At 41.6% G+C, this 15,603-nt stretch overlaps 1 protein-coding gene across 2 annotated transcripts; it reads left to right on the top strand.

The window, feature by feature from the left end:
* Positions 1–311: 311 nt before the first annotated feature.
* Positions 312–11,521, top strand: LOC148043293 (acetylserotonin O-methyltransferase-like). Of its 2 annotated transcripts, none has more exons than XM_087726228.1 (8): positions 312–419; positions 3,063–3,237; positions 3,624–3,753; positions 5,452–5,520; positions 6,220–6,338; positions 9,030–9,170; positions 9,336–9,458; positions 11,313–11,521. In XM_087726228.1, exons 1-8 carry the CDS (start codon positions 312–314, stop codon positions 11,519–11,521), a joined length of 1,074 nt encoding a protein of 357 aa, XP_087582354.1. The 2 variants fall into 2 exon arrangements, with proteins under 2 accessions (XP_087582354.1, XP_087582353.1); XM_087726227.1 differs by having other exon boundaries at positions 348–419; positions 6,220–6,342; positions 9,034–9,170.
* The last annotated feature ends 4,082 nt before the right edge of the window (positions 11,522–15,603 follow it).

Here is a 15,603-nt window from a genome sequence, read left to right as displayed (position 1 = left end):
CTAAATTCTATGATTAAAACTCATCTAATTTTCAGAAATATGTAATTAAATTTCTTCTTAGGGTATTTTATTTTTAAGAACATTCTTAGAATCAATGAGAATATTTTCTTACGTCCTTACTTGTCTTTCTGTGAATAGTGGTGATTCTCATTGCCATATATTTAATGAAATTTCCCTTCCCTCTTTCCTTTTGCTTTATTTAAAACAATTCCTTTAAGGCTTTATTTATTGACTTTCTGATTGTGGCATCAAATCATAAAAATCTAAAGTGCTGGCCTAGAGAACTGAAGATTTAATATTTTTGATTTAATATGAAGAGGACTATTGCAGAACTTCCTAAGAACACAATGCATTCCTCTGAAGAAACTGAAAAAATAAAAATGTTCTTTCATCACCAGCATTCATTTATAATTTCACAGGTAAGATATGCAATACTTGCAAACGATGTATCAGATATTTAAACTTACAAAAACATATTTCTTGTCTGTGTAAAATTTCAATGGCTATAAAATATCAATTTAATTTTTTGGGGAATTATATACAGGCAATTCTCATCTTATGATCATTATAGAGCCTTGAAATATGGTTGTAAGTCATTAGGGTTGTAAATGAAAGTACTTGCATGACTGGAAGTAAAGTTAGGGCCTTTTTTATGGCAGTTAAGCAAACATCACAGTTATTAAGTCAGTGCCACTGATATTAAATGAATGCCCAAAGGCATTAAGTAAATCAGGGGTGGTATTCACTTACCTTCCCTACTGGTTCGCAAATGTGAGTGTGGGCGCACATGTCAGCACGTCCACACATGTGCACCGCCTTCTGCGCATGCGCCTTGCCTAAAAATGGGCCTAAATGGGATGCCCTAGAGCCACGGCAGGTGCGCATGGCCACTTGCGATTTCCACTACTGGTTTGGGTGAACCAATTGCCTTTGGGACAACCATGACCTGGATGACTGAGAATCTCCATAGACATTTTACAGTCCTACACTTACCAAATTTTGGGAGAAAGTAGTGAATTATATAAATATGTACAACAAAAGCTAAAACTTTCGCAGAATATTATCTTGAAGCACAAAACTGATAAATAGAATTTGTGAAAAGGACACATATTTTAGCCCTATTATGGCAAAAAAAAAAAAACCCTAATGCACAGCATTGGGAAGATACAGTAAATGTATGGCTTCATTTATCAGTGAATTGAAGACTTGATAGTACTCTCCACTTATTGAAGATTGAAGAAGGCATGGATTTTGCATGGACAAGTATAATGAAATATGGGAGAAATTAATTCAAAATAATTTATACAAAAGTAGGTTATGGATAAATAATAATATTTGCACATTATATATATATATATATATATATATATATATATATATATATATATATATATATATATATATATATATATATATATATATATATATATATATATATATATATATATATTCTATTTGTGCTGATAAATAAATAAAGGGAGACTAGTATAGATCTATTTCAAGCTATTTAGCTCTCATCAGCTAGCCAGACCCTTACTGGGATTTGAACCTGGGCTGCCTAGTATGTGTATGTATGTATGTATGTATGTATGTATGTATGTATATATATATGTGTATGTGTATGTGTGTGTGTGTGTGTGTGTGTGTGTGTGTATGTGTATGTGTATGTGTATGTGTGTATGTGTGTATGTGTGTATGTGTGTATGTGTGTATGTGTGTATGTGTGTATGTGTATATGTGTATATGTGTATATGTGTATGTGTGTATGTGTGTATGTGTGTATGTGTGTATGTGTATATGTGTATATGTGTATATGTGTATATGTGTATATATGTATATATGTATATATGTATATATGTATATATGTATATATGTATATATGTATATATGTATATATGTATATATGTATATATGTATATATGTATATATGTATATATGTATATATGTATATATGTATATATGTATATTTAAAGTCACAACCCCTGGTATGCCCAAATATGGGAGGAAGTTCACTGCTTCCATTCTCCGGCTCGTCACAAGAGACCATCCAGACAGAAACCCAATATTTTTACTGTTGCCTTTTGTTACATTTGTGTGTATTTATTTATTTATCAGCACAAATATATATATACTGAAATATACTATTTTTGGATGTATTTCACAAATTTTGGTTGTATTTCACCAATACTCCCCCCCCCTTTTTTGGCAAAGTATATATTTCTATCATTATTATTTTTGTGCTTTGTCTGCTTTCTTTCTCTTTTTTGTTTATCAGCTAAAAACAATTAAAAAAGTAAACATATTTGCACAATCCTTAATCACTGAACTTTTTTTTCCTAATGCAAATATGGCTCCTCCCAACTGTTTCCCCAGAAATAAGTTAAATAAACCCAGCACTCAAGAGAGATCCTACTAGTTGCAATAATGTTGCTCCATTTAATTTTTATTTATTTATAACATTTATAAGACATAAATCTTGCTGTTGAGTGCCTCTAGGCTGTTAATCACTCTATTCTGAAGTGAGAATGTGGTGCAAATAAATAGATCTATGAGCCCATTTTTTTTCTCTTACTCATTAAACAGTAGCAGTGGGACAGGTTGGTTGCATCGGTGGTATTCAGCTGGTTGTGACCAGTTCTGGAGAACCAGTAGCAGAAATTTTGAGTAGTTTGGAGAACCGGTAAATACCATCTCTGACTAGCCCTGCCCCCATCTATTATCTGCCTCCTGAGTCCCAGCTGATTGGGAGGAAATGGGGATTTTGCAATAATCTTCCACTGGGGTGGGGAGGGAATGGAGATTTTACAGTATCCTTCCTCTGCCATGCCCACCAAGCCATGCCCACCAAGCCATGCCATGCCCACCAGCCATGCCCACAGAACCGGTAGTAAAAAAAATTGAATCCCGCCACCGGTTGGTAGCCATATATAATATTTCCTGATTCCTAGAGTGTATCATTCTCTGAAGTGCAAGTATGGTTCTCTGTGTTATTTGAAACCCTAAAAAGCTTAAATCTATATTCACGCTTTTTCTTTTTTGTACATCTGCCCATTTCTTCCAAGGTCATATTTACTGCCAGTCAGTTGGGTGTCTTCGATCTTCTGAGAGAGTCAGGGAAATTGCTATCATCTGCAACTGTGGCCGAGTGCTTGAAGACCAGTCTCACCGGGATGCAGACGCTGCTGGGGGCCTGTGTGGAGATAAAGGTTTTGAAAGTGGAATGGAAGGATGGCAAAGGTGATTCCGTTAGCAGGGAGAAGCAATAACAGTTGTTTAAAAATTATCACATAGCATTATTTTTCATGGAGTTAGCAATTTCTGGCCATTCTTCTCTCATTCTTCTTTTAATTTGAAATGGTTATTCATAGTTATGAGTTTTGCTAACTAATTTGTTACATTATAAAGCTTATGTCCAGAGAACTCAGCCACTTTGCCAGCCTGTGACTTGTTTCAACATCATCAGGAACACTTTTTGGGATGCCAGATCAAATGATTTGGGTTTTGTGACTGAAATAAACTGAAATGTAATAATTTATAATGAACCTTATGCTTTGCTCATCTCAAAAGTATATGGAATTCAACAATGGCATTTTGAAGCAATTGTTTTATGCTTTCATTTTCAGATCTTTATGGAAACACAGAGTTTGCTGATGTCTTTCTGGCTAAATCAAGCCCAAAGTCTCAATATTATACCATGAAGTTTTTCTCAGAATGTGCATACTCATCACTGCAATACTTGCCTGAAGCTGTAAGGTAAGAAAGGAGCATTGGTGAAATAACAATCTTTTTACCAAGAGCATGTTAGAGAGATATCATAATTCAGAGAGCACAATAGAATAGAATAGAGTTGGAAGCGACCTTGGAGGTCTTCTAGTCCAACCCCCTGCTTAGGCAGGAAACCCTACACCTCTTCAGACAAATGGTTATCCAACATCTTCTTAAAAACGTCCAGTGTTGGAGTCAGGAAATTTCTCCTAAGTTGCTTTTCTCGTTGAGTAGTTTCCACCTATTGCTTCTTGTCCTACCCTCAGGTGCTTTGGAGAATAGCTTGATTCCCTCTTCTATGTGGCAGCCGCTCAGATATTGGAACACGCCTATCATATCTCCCCTAGTCCTTCTTTTAATTAAACTAGGCATACCGAGTTCCTGCAGCCGTTCTTCATATGTTTTAGCCTTCAGTCCCCTAATCATCTTTGTTGCTCTTCTCTGCACTCTTTCTAGAGTCTTAACATCTTTTTTACATTGTGGTAACCAAAACTGGATCCAGTATTCCAAGTGTGGCATTACAAAGGCATTATGAAGTGGTATTAACATTTCACGTGATCTTGATTCTATCCCTGTGTTTATGCAGCCTAGAACTGTGTTGGCTTTTTTGGCAGCTGCTGCACACTGCTGGCTCATATTTAAATGGTGGTCCACTAAAACTCCAAGATCCCTTTCACAGTTACTATTATTGAGCAAGGTACCACATATACTGTACCTGTGCATTTTGTTTTTCTTCCCTAAATGTAGAACTTTACTTTTTTTTAACCATTGAATTTCATTTTGTTAGATAGCGCCCAATGTCCAAGTCTGTCAAGATCCTTCTGATTCTTAAGCCTGTCTTCTAGAGTGTTGGCTATTCCTGCCAGCTTGTTGTCATCTGCCAATTTGATGAGTTCCCCATCTATCCCCTCATCCAGTCATTGATGAAGATGTTGAAGAGTACTCGCCCTAAAACAGAGCCTTGGGATACTCCACTGCATACTTTCCCCCATGTAGATGCAGTTCCATTGAGGACTACATGTTGAGTGCGGTTGGTCAGCCAGTTATGCATCCATCTGGTGGTGATACTGTCTAACACACATTTTTCTATTTTATCTAGTAGTAGGTTATGGTCTACTTTATCAAATGCCTTACTGAAGTCCAAGTAAATTATATCAACAGTATTCCTCTGGTCCACTAATTTTGTCACTTTGTGAAAGAATGCAATAAGATTAGTCTGGCATGATCTGTTTTTGAAAAACCCATGTTGGCTTTTGGTTATAACTTTGCTTCTAGGTGTTTGCTGATTCATTGCTTGATTATCTTTTCCAGAATCTTCCCTGGTATTGAGGTCAAGCTGATATGTCTGTAGTTTTCTGGATCTATTTGTTTCCCTGGATCTATTTTTTATTCAAAGTTTAAAAAAGCCTTCAAAAGAATTGATTAAAGGAATTTATTTGATCTTCATGCTATTTAATAATAAAGAAGTAGAGAAACTAGATGGACATAAAGATTTAATTTCAGTTTACTCACTTCACAGGATTCTAGTACTGTTTAGAGCCTGTATTATTTTTACAGTAATGTTCGCAAGCAATATGATTCACTATTTGAATATAAGTACTATTTGATGCTGGAGACAAAAAAAATGTAATCATTAATGGTATTTTTGTTGCTTTCAATTTAAAAAAAAACTAAAAATATCTGCAGGGACGGGAAACCTCAGATTCTATCAATATATGGCATTTCTTCAAAGGAATTTTATGGACCTGTGTACAGGTAAAAGCATTTTTATAAATTTCATGGAAGTTTTTAATAAGACAGAAAGACTACATTAGCAATGCTACCCACCAACACTGATTTTGGCCAATATGCTGTAAGCAGAACCAAAGCCTAGCTTTGCTCTAACTGGGCTCATATTCCATCCAAGCTACAATCAGAAATTTTGAGACTAGATTGCAAACTGTCTACGGACAATTTATCACCAGTTAATGGAAATTGTGGAAGATGGTTTGCAACGAGAAGAAGTGTGGAGAGATGTGCTGAATAGGATTGTCATAATATTGTCTTTTTTCTCATTAACCTCTGTTCTAAAACTCATCTGATCATTTTTTCCTGGCTTGGAAATAATTCAAACTTCCTGAAGTTTGGACTATTTTTGAGATTTTTCAAAAACAGCTGACCCTGAGGCACATATTGGCATATTCAGCAGTTCTGGCCAGGAATTCCTCAGGCATAAACTGAATGGAAATAGCAATAATCCATTCAGCCCTCAAACAGGCACCTAATGCCATTTTACTTCAATCCAGATATTAAGCAACCTGCTCTTTAAAACTAAAGCAGTAACACAAAAACCTGCAAAAAATGAATAGAATAATGAAAAGTGCAATTCTAGCTTCATGATCAAATGCTGCTCATGTTGTATTGTGTTTAGTTGTAGCTCTGTTAATCATCTGCCAGTACAAATTTTAATTCTAGATCAAAGGAAAGCATTGAAACCTTTTTCAGGTACATGGATGAGGCTTGGAGTCTGCATGGAAAAGAAGTGGTCTCTGCCTTTGATCTTTCTGGTTTTCAGCTCATTTGTGATCTGGGTGGTAAGTACCTGAAAGTATCATCATGCATATTACTAGCAATTTAATTCCATGCCATACTCTGGAGATCTTATAATTCTCCAATTGCAAAAGTAGAATTGCAAGATCCCATCCTGTGATCTTGTTTTTTCTAGAGGTTTGAATTTTATTTATAAATAACTATTTTTAATTTTTTTTATCAGAATTACTGGATGTCTCAAAGTAACTACTGTGTTTTCCCGAAAATATGACATGTCCTGATAATAAGGCCATGCCACATTTTTCTGGTGGGCAAAAATATAAGCCCGCCCCTGCAAATAAGGCCCCTGGACAACCGCCCAGCTCCGGCCAGGCAGAGCACTGCTCACCTAGCGGTATCCTGAAGTTGCCAAGCTGCAGGAACCGGGGGCAGGCAAAGGTGATCACGTTGCTTGGTGCTTTCAGGATACCTCTAGGTTGGTGAGCAGTGCTGTGCCCAGCTGAAGAGGGGGATTTCTGGGCAGCTGCTCTCTTGCGAGCGGGCTCCCAAAGAGCTGGGCACAGACTCAGGGGCGAACGGTTGTGTTGCGCTGTTGCAGCAGTGCAACACAACAGCCATGAAGCAACCATGCTCATGAGCAGCCACCTGGCAAACCCCTTTTCCAGCCAGGCACAGCGCCATTCACTGATCTAGGGGTATCGCCAAGCCGCGTAAGCATCTGTTTGCCGCCGCCTGGCTCCCGCAGCTTGGCGCCTTCAAAATGCCAGTGAATGACACTCTGCACAGCTGGAGAGGGGGATTGCCTGAGTGGCTGTTCCGCTCTTGCTCATACGCCTCCCAACCTCACGATGCCCTGGCCCAGCTCTCCCTGCAGAGCCAGGGCACCGCCGCTGCTACCACCGCTGCCACCACCATCCCAGCATGGCTTTTTTGGCGGCTTCCAAACCAAGTCTTCCAGCAGTGGCTGCTCTGGGTATATGCTCTATGGTTGTATGCTCTGCCGGCATCTGGCCCACAACCATAGAGCGTACACTCAGAGCAGCCACTGCTGGAAGACTCGGTTTGGAAGCCACCAAAAAAGCCATGCTGGGATGGCGGTGGCGGCAGTGGAGGTGCCCTGGCTATGCAGGGAGAGCTGGGACAGGGCTCGCGCAACCCCCCTCTCCAGCCTGCAGGACACCATTCACTGGCATTTCGAAGGTGCCAAACCGTGGGAGCCGGGCAGCTCACGCGGCTTGGCGATACCCCTAGGTCAGTGAATGCTGCTGTGCCTGGCTGGAAAGGAGGTTTGCCAGGTGGCTGCTCATGAGCGTGGTCACTTCATGGCTGTTGTGTTACACTGCTGCGACAGCGCAACACAGCCATTCGCCCATGAGGCTGTGCCCGGCTCTTTGGGAGCCTGCTCACAAGACAGCAGCCACCCAGTAACCCCAAAACAACAAACCCTCCCCTCATAATAAGGCCCAAGCCATATTTTGTGGGTAAAAAGAAAACAAGACCCTGTCTTATTTTCGGGGAAACACAGTAGCAACAGTCCTGTTTGGAAAAAAGTGGGAGAATATTTATAGATGAAAGCACTCTTCTCCTTCTTTTTTCCTCTCTTGTCTGGTTGAGTTATTGCCATGATGCATAATATGAAAAGAGAACCAGGTGGTGTAGTGAGTAAAAACCAGGACACTGTGAGTACTAATCATGCATTAGGCATAAAGCCAGTTGGGTGACCTTGGGCCAGTCTCTCTCAGTCCTAGGAAGGGGGCAATGGCAAACCAGTTCTGAAATCTTGACAAGAAAACAGTAGGAACTTATCCAGGCAGTTGCCAGGATTCAAGACTTAATTGAAGGCACACAAAGAAAAAAAAATGTATGAAAACAATTACAGAATGCATCACAGTTCTACATTTACTGTTGTGGAGTTTTTAGGGTAAAAGATGCTCGAACAAAACACCTGATGTGCATACAATGGACTTTTACAGATACAATATTTGCTTTGCTAACCATGTATCTTAATATGACAAAGTAGTACTCCCTATCAATATCCAGTGAACACATTGAAAAACTGAGCTGCTTTTGAAGAAATTTTGGAAAATTCTCACAATTGGACCTGGGATGACCATAACAATATGAAAATCATAGAACTATCTTTTCCAACATCAAGCTCTGAAATTATGTTGGATTAGAATTATTCTCACCATCAAACAGTTATCCTATTTTATATAACTGGTATTAAGTTTAAAAATGGTTTCGTAGGATGGAAAAAGGCAAAAGCTGATTTTAAACAGATACTATTGCATGGAATTATAACAATAGTGTAGAAAAAAGATTGGATTAACTACACTAATTTCACTGCAACCACTTAGAATAAAATGGTGGTCTTTAGTTTTGATAAAGCAAAGTAATGAAAGAAAAAGTGATGCAAAGAGTCACTGGATAGGAGTGGAATGAGAAGTAATATTTAGTAAATAGGTTTTCAAAGAAATGGAAAAAAATGTCTATAGCAAAAGGACAGCAATAAAAATGCAACAATGTAGGAGAAGAAATCAGACAATTCTTAATGAATATATTTGTTTAAATCACAATATTATATGCCTGATTAGTTCAAATGGATAAAAAAACCCAATGAGCTGTTTTTCTAAAAAAGTAATCATAAATATTCTAGTAAATTGTTAAAAATGTTGACATGCAGGATATTTTTTCTTACATTGTTCCTTTTTTTTGCATTTTTTTCTTTTTTTAAGGAAGTAGCGGTGGCTTAGCTAAAGAATTGATTTCAAAATACCCAACTTGTACTGTGAAACTTTTTGATCTTCTTGAAGTTGTGGAAATATCTAAAAAATTTAATGCATTTTCAGATGACTCCCAGATCACTTTCCAAGAAGGTAATATATGTTTGGAATCAATATTTCTGCCATTTCAAAAAACACTATTGAAAGAAGCTAGTGGCACTGTCAAATCAAGCTTTGTGAAAGGGAGAATAAATTCTGTTTCCAAAGTGATAATAGACTTTGATTTCTACCTTATTAAATGAATTATTCTTTTTGCAGGGGATTTCTTTAAAGATCCAATTCCTGAAGCAGATCTTTACATCTTATCAAGAGTCCTGTTTAATTGGAGTGATAAAAAGTGTATCCAGCTACTAACAAAAGTATTTACGGCCTGTAAGCCAGGTAGGCACATTTGCATTGTTAGAAAGAGAAAAACTGCCATTTTGAATGGGAAGAGAAGCAAGCCAATCAGGGTCCTCCATGGCTTTTTTCTGTACTTGCAACAACCTTTGACAAAATATAGATAGTGCTCAATCTGTGCACGCTCACATTTGCAAACCGGTAGCGAAGGTAAGTTGAATTCATCCCTGGAGCAGACTAAGGCCTCCAATTGGTTAAAATTGGACTAAAGCAGTATGTGCTATGAGTTAGGAAATGCAAAAGTAGCTGTGGATTGGCAAAATATTTTGAGATCACTTAGGACTCTGAGGAGACTAAAATAGACCATGGATTTGACGTAGGGAAAAATAGACCAAAACAATGTTTTTGGAAGATGGGGAAAGTAGTGGGAAAAGGGGAGTGGTGGGATTCAAATAATTTAACAACTGGTTTGCCCAGGATCAGGTTGGCTGTTGTGCGAGGCATGACCCATCAGTGTGTTTCAGCTCTGCCATACATGTGGGACAATTCTCCTATGACAGGCAACTTGACCCTGGTAAAACAGGCTGCTAAATTTCCACCCTTTGGCAAAAGGTTGTTTCTGAGGGTGCTTGTCTGCAAGTTGGTCTTGAGGCTGTTTCAGCCTTCTGGATGTGGCCCCTTTAAGAGATGAGGTTTCTGAAGAATGAGGAGGAAGGGTTACCATAGAGACAAGGAGTTGATGCTCTTTGAGAGCTCACACAGGAAGGTGAAGAATTGGGGGGAAGGAAGTGGAGGGAGGGATTTCCCCCCTCCCTGTGGAGTTGCATGCAGGGGGTGTTGGTCAGTCTGCGGGCAAAAGTGAGAGGAGTGAGGAATTAAGTTGGCAGCACAATCGTAGCTGGGCCCAATGTAGGGCAGATTTTGGGTCAAAGTGGATCCTGGGCGCTGCACTGCAATGGAGAAATGGGCAATGGTGCAACTGGCAAGAGGGAAGGAGGAGGAGCAGGGAAAGAGGGAAAGCTGCCTCGTGCCAGTTGCAGTAATTGTCCATTTCTCCTTTGCACTGCCGTAGTGCAGAGCTTGGCCCACCCACCACCACCCAGATGCCCTTGCTTCCCCTAAGCATTTCTTTGTCTACCTGATATCCAGCTACCTCACATTTCCTAATCACGTTTCTCACAATCATGTGCAGAGAAACAAGTTTATTGCATTCAATCAATTCCAACTTCACAAGTTTTTTTTAACAAGAAGTTCAGATTGATTAATTGATTTTTTTTAAATCCAGAGGCTAAAGAATGCAATGGAGCTGGAAATCGGGTAGGCCAAAAAATGCTTGAGGGAAGCAAGGGCATCTGGACAGTGGTGGGTGGGGCAAGCTCTTCTGCCCACAAAAATCTTGTCTTTGATGGCCGACACTGAAAGGTAGAGAAAGCTCTGCTGGGAAGAAGTCAGTCAGCCCAGAAGTTGGGAATACTCTTCCTTCCTTGTCCCACCCCTCTCCACCTGCCACCTCCAAATTGTATTGATAAAGGGTATGGCTGGCTACATGAGATGCAGGAAGCCGTGCCGTGCTGGTGAGGTGGGGGAGACGAGACAGCAAGAGGAACCCCTATCTCATTCCACATGCCCCAATGAAAGGGAGCCATGCCCGGTGAGGGTGGGGAGGGAAAAGAGACGGCAAGATATGAATGGGTGACTGGGTATGTGGCTGAGAGTTGGCTTCCAGTGCCGGAGACTGAGCAAAAATTTAGCTACCGGTTCCATTGAATTGGTGGGAACCAGCTGAATCCCACTATTGAAGAAAGGCCACAGTCAGAGGAATGAAAGTGAGATGCATGGACACTTTTTCTTTTCTAGAGAACCTATTCCTGAGTTAGTAAATTATTTTTGCAACAGGTGGTGGAGTCTTAGTAGTGGAACCAACTATTGATGAAGAAATATCTGGGTCTTTTCCTGCTCATATGTACTGCATCATAATGTTGCTTCATTCTGAAGGAAAAGCACGGACAACATCAGAGCATCGTATACTCTTCAAAACAGCTGGCTTTAAAAATATTCAGTTCAAGAAAGGAAATATCTTTGATGTCATTTTGGTCAAAAAATAGTATTCAATATGCTTCATTCCTAGTGAGTGTTAAAAAATTATAATAATAATAAAGTTGCTCTTACTATTATATTATAACTTGTGAGTGTATAATGTATTTATTTACTATGCAAAGAACCTTACAAAAATGAGTTACCGTCTCTCTCCTATACTAAGGTGACCAGATTTTCAGATTGGTAAAGAGGGACACCTTTGACCAGGAGGGGGGGGGGGCTTGATTAAAAATTTTATATGGAAAAATTATACAGAAAAATTATGGAGTGTGCCGAAATGGATAAATTAACAAAAGAAATACAGCTGGGTGAGCTCTCCGGTGCCCCGCGCTTTCCTGCCTCCTTCCATCACGAACCAGATCACAGACAGTGGTCACATTGAGGAAATGGGGATTTTATAGTATCCTTTCCCTGGAGTGGGGAGGGAATGGGGATTTTATTGTATCCTTCCCCTGGAGGGGAGAGGAAATGGGGATTTTGCAGTATCCTACCCCTGGAGGGGAGAGGAAATGGGGATTTTATAGTATCCTTCCCCTGGAGTGGGGAGGGAATGGGGATTTTATAGTATCCTTCCCCTGGAGGGGAGAGGAAATGGGGATTTTGCAGTATCCTACCCCTGGAGGGGGGAGGTAATGGGGATTTTGCAGTATCCTACCCCTGGAGGGGAGAGGAAGTGGGGATTTTATAGTATCCTTCCCCTGGAGGAGAGAGGAAGTGGGGATTTTGCAGTATCCTACCCCTGGAGGGGGGAGGGAATGGGGATTTTGCAGTATCTTACCCCTGGAGTGGGGAGGGAATGGGGATTTTAAGGGTGCGGAGTACGTGCCGGCTCACTGATTCTCCCCAACCATGCGATTTTCCCCCTTTCCAGCTGGGTGGTGGGAGCGCCTGGGATCTCCCTAGGTCAAAGCCGAGAGGAAGGGGGGAGATTCCATATGAAGGCATCCCGAGGCTCTACTTTAACCCATGCGGGAAGTTTGGGGGTGTGTGTGCATCTTTTCCCTGGCTTCTCCGAGCTTCGTTCCTCCCGCTTCCGCTCCTTCAGCTGGAGACAATTACACACACACACCCCAAATAATTCCAGGCACACAAACAAGCAGCTTCCCCACCGTGGGCTTTGTTCTTAACCGACAGCGGGCAAAGGGAATAGAGAGAGGCGGCGGCGAGGCTACCTTTTGTGGGGAGAGCAGGAGCTTGGCCAACTGTGGAAAGGTGCCCTGGGGCTGGGATCCACGGCACGCTTAACTAGGAGAAGAACTTGTGCGTACCCGCCGGGGCTGGGAACTGAGGAAAAGAATAGAGGTGGGCGTGTGGAGAATAAGAAGTGTGCCGAGCTGTCATCGGTGCTGCTGAAGCTTGCGAGGGAGATCTAGAAGCAGATGGGATGGGATTTGGAGTCCTACGATCTTGGCGAGTGGGGATTCCTGCGATGGGATTTGGAGTCCTAAGACACTGGCCATTGGGGGCTGCTGCGATGGGATTTGGAGTCTGATGCCCCTGGCGATTGGGGGTTCCTGCAAGGAGATGCGGGAATAGGGGGGAGGGGTCTGCACAAGCCCCCTCCGACCCCCTTCTTTAGAAGCGCCGGAAGCCGTGTGCTTAAAGTTTTCCATCCCAGCCAGCTCACTGATTGGCTGGAGTCCGTTTAGCTTAGCATGCTCCATTTCAGGCTGGGCTGGCTTAGATTTTTAGTGTACAACAGAACGAGCGAGTGAGCTAGCAGCAGATGGGCGGGGGAGCGAGCGAGCTGCGAGCGCCAAAATAAAGCGGGGTTTTTCAAGAACGGCCCGGGACACGGGAAAAATTATGAAAAAGCGTGCCTGTCCCGCCAGATGCGGGACGTTTGGTCACCCTATCCTATACCCCATTTAATCAAGGAGAAGTCAGGCCAAATCTAATTTCTCAGGGCTTAAGGGATGCTCCTGGTCTTGGTGTTTCTGTAACAGCTTCTAAATATTCTCTTCCAGGTCAATCCACCACTTTCTACAATTTCCCAAATCTTGCTTGCAGGTTGGAATTCAAGACAATCACGATTCTCCAGAGTTTGTTCCAAGGCTGTGGAACCTAGGCCTCTAGAAATACACATTTGACATTAGGAATTTCTATTATCTTACAACTTCTAGCTGCACTCCAATACAGCTATGGGTGGTAATTGAGCTTGGCACGATGGCAATTTCATTAAGTGCTCCTATATGCTACTATGTCTACCCTGCTCTTCTTATTCATGTTATGAATGACTATTGATATCATTGCAGAAAACTAATTCCTATAATTGCTTTCACTAGTCTTGACCCTCAAGAGTTCCAAGAATTTGATTTAGCTTCTCCCTTATTCTTTCAAGTACTTTTGTTAGTAGGTTGATATGGAGCAAATTGATTGTCACATATGTATGCCACTTTAATGTATTGAAATCAAATAAAAGAAACAAATAAGTAAATATGTTGCTGCCCAATCACTGTATCATAGAATTGAAACCCTGTTTTATCAATCATTCATTTAGTGTATAGAAATGCTTCTCCTGCATCCTTCTAAACTTTTAATCTTTTAAATCCACCTAAACGTTTAGAGTAGGGAATGGCTCTAGTCTACTTGAAGAGTTAGTAAACAGTGAAATTGTTTTTCCCTTGAATAAATTTTGAAATAAATTTAGTAGCTAACCCTTTAAATATATTATTCCCTGAAATATTAAAAAACAAGTATAAAGAATAAAAAAGAATGCTGTCTTGAAAACAAAATTTTACCATTTTGATGATAATGAATTAAAAAAGATAGAAATAAAAAGTAATTTATTTCCAAATTTATTTAGAATAAAAAGCAATTTACTTCCAAATTTAACATTAAAAAGGCCATATGATATACTTTGCCCCTGATTTGCAGTCTTTATACACAGGTAAAAATATATTTATGATATAATCACTAGCTCAAACTATTTGTCTATAAACCTAATATACCATAGTAAGAATGGAGCTTCAGTAACCAAATTGAAGTGCTTCTAAAGCAAAAAATCCTGTTTTCAGAGTGAGGTGTGGGAGGAGTAACCATTGGGTATTAACCCAGCCTTCTTGCCCTTGGAGTCTGAGGATAATCTTTTGAAGCCACACCTCTGATCCTCCTCTTGCTCTCCCAGATTAACCTCAGACTCCAGCCCAGAAAGAGTGTTTTTCTGACTCTCCCTCACTTTGGAAATTCAGAGGTTTTTCTAGTGTAGGTTTTTTCCTAGCATTTCTCTAGCTTTTTAATCTCACCAAGAGGATCCAGCGCTGCATCTCTCCTCCAGCATGCTCAACACTGTGAGCGAAGGCCTTGCTGCCCTGCTAGCACGTGCACACTCCCCAAGCGGCCGGACGGTCACACAGAAGGGAAAGAAGCCTCCGCACCGATCGGAGTGCGTGGAGAGGCCTTCGCATGCCAGCCACCTGATTAGCGCTCCGGAGGACCAGGGAGCCGCAGAGGATCGCCCCAGTGCTCTCCAGCTTCAGAGGCTCGGGTCGCAGGCTGGCGGCCGCCATCTTGGATTGAGCACATGGCTGAGCGCGTGACCGGCAATCATCTACGGTAGCCAGGAGCGCTCAAGAAGCACCAAGGAGGCCAGAAGATCCTAGAGTGGCCCCCACTCTGTTGGTGGGTCCGCAGAGGGGCCTGAGCTCAGTGTAGGCCGGCTCTTGAGCTGCGGATTGGCGACTGGAAGAAGAAAAAGAAGCCTGAAGAGGTTTGTCTCAGCAGCTGAGCCGGCAGAGAAAGGAGAGATAAGCGGGAAAAAGAGTAAGTGCAAAACGAACGTGGAGAGGAGCGGGGGTGCTGGGCCGAGATCCCTAGGGGACCCAGATCCAGCCGAAGGGACCTCCAGGGGGGCTTCCCAGGCCACCAGAAGGAGGTTCCCCCATCAGGAAGGACACACCCAGGGCATCCACTAAGGAGACTCGCCCTAAAGGAGGCAGAGCTACCAGGGCCTCATCTAGGAGATTTAGGGCGGCCATCAGCCCATCACCTTCTAGGTCACGCTCCCCCCGCAGGCTTCCTGCACTGGCAAAGGCCCAGTCTCCCTCCCCTGGCTCCCCCAGGGGCTCAGGCAGAAGGCACAGCTCCATTT

This window comes from Thamnophis sirtalis, unplaced genomic scaffold, assembly GCF_051295495.1.
Source record: "Thamnophis sirtalis isolate CommonGarterSnake01/CBP01778 unplaced genomic scaffold, rThaSir2_p1.2 scaffold_12, whole genome shotgun sequence".
NCBI lineage: Eukaryota > Metazoa > Chordata > Lepidosauria > Squamata > Natricidae > Thamnophis > Thamnophis sirtalis.
Note: the sequence above shows the minus strand (reverse complement) of the source record. Positions and strands in the feature narration are given on the sequence as shown.

Excerpts from the sequence above, each read along its gene's own strand:
- LOC148043293 (XM_087726228.1), top strand. The coding sequence starts at position 312 with ATGAAGAGGACTATTGCAGAACTTCCTAAGAACACAATGCATTCCTCT. Across the intron at positions 3,238-3,623 it reads GGAATGGAAGGATGGCAAAG|ATCTTTATGGAAACACAGAG; the intron begins GTGATTCCGTTA and ends TTTCATTTTCAG. Across the intron at positions 9,171-9,335 it reads CCAGATCACTTTCCAAGAAG|GGGATTTCTTTAAAGATCCA; the intron begins GTAATATATGTT and ends TTCTTTTTGCAG.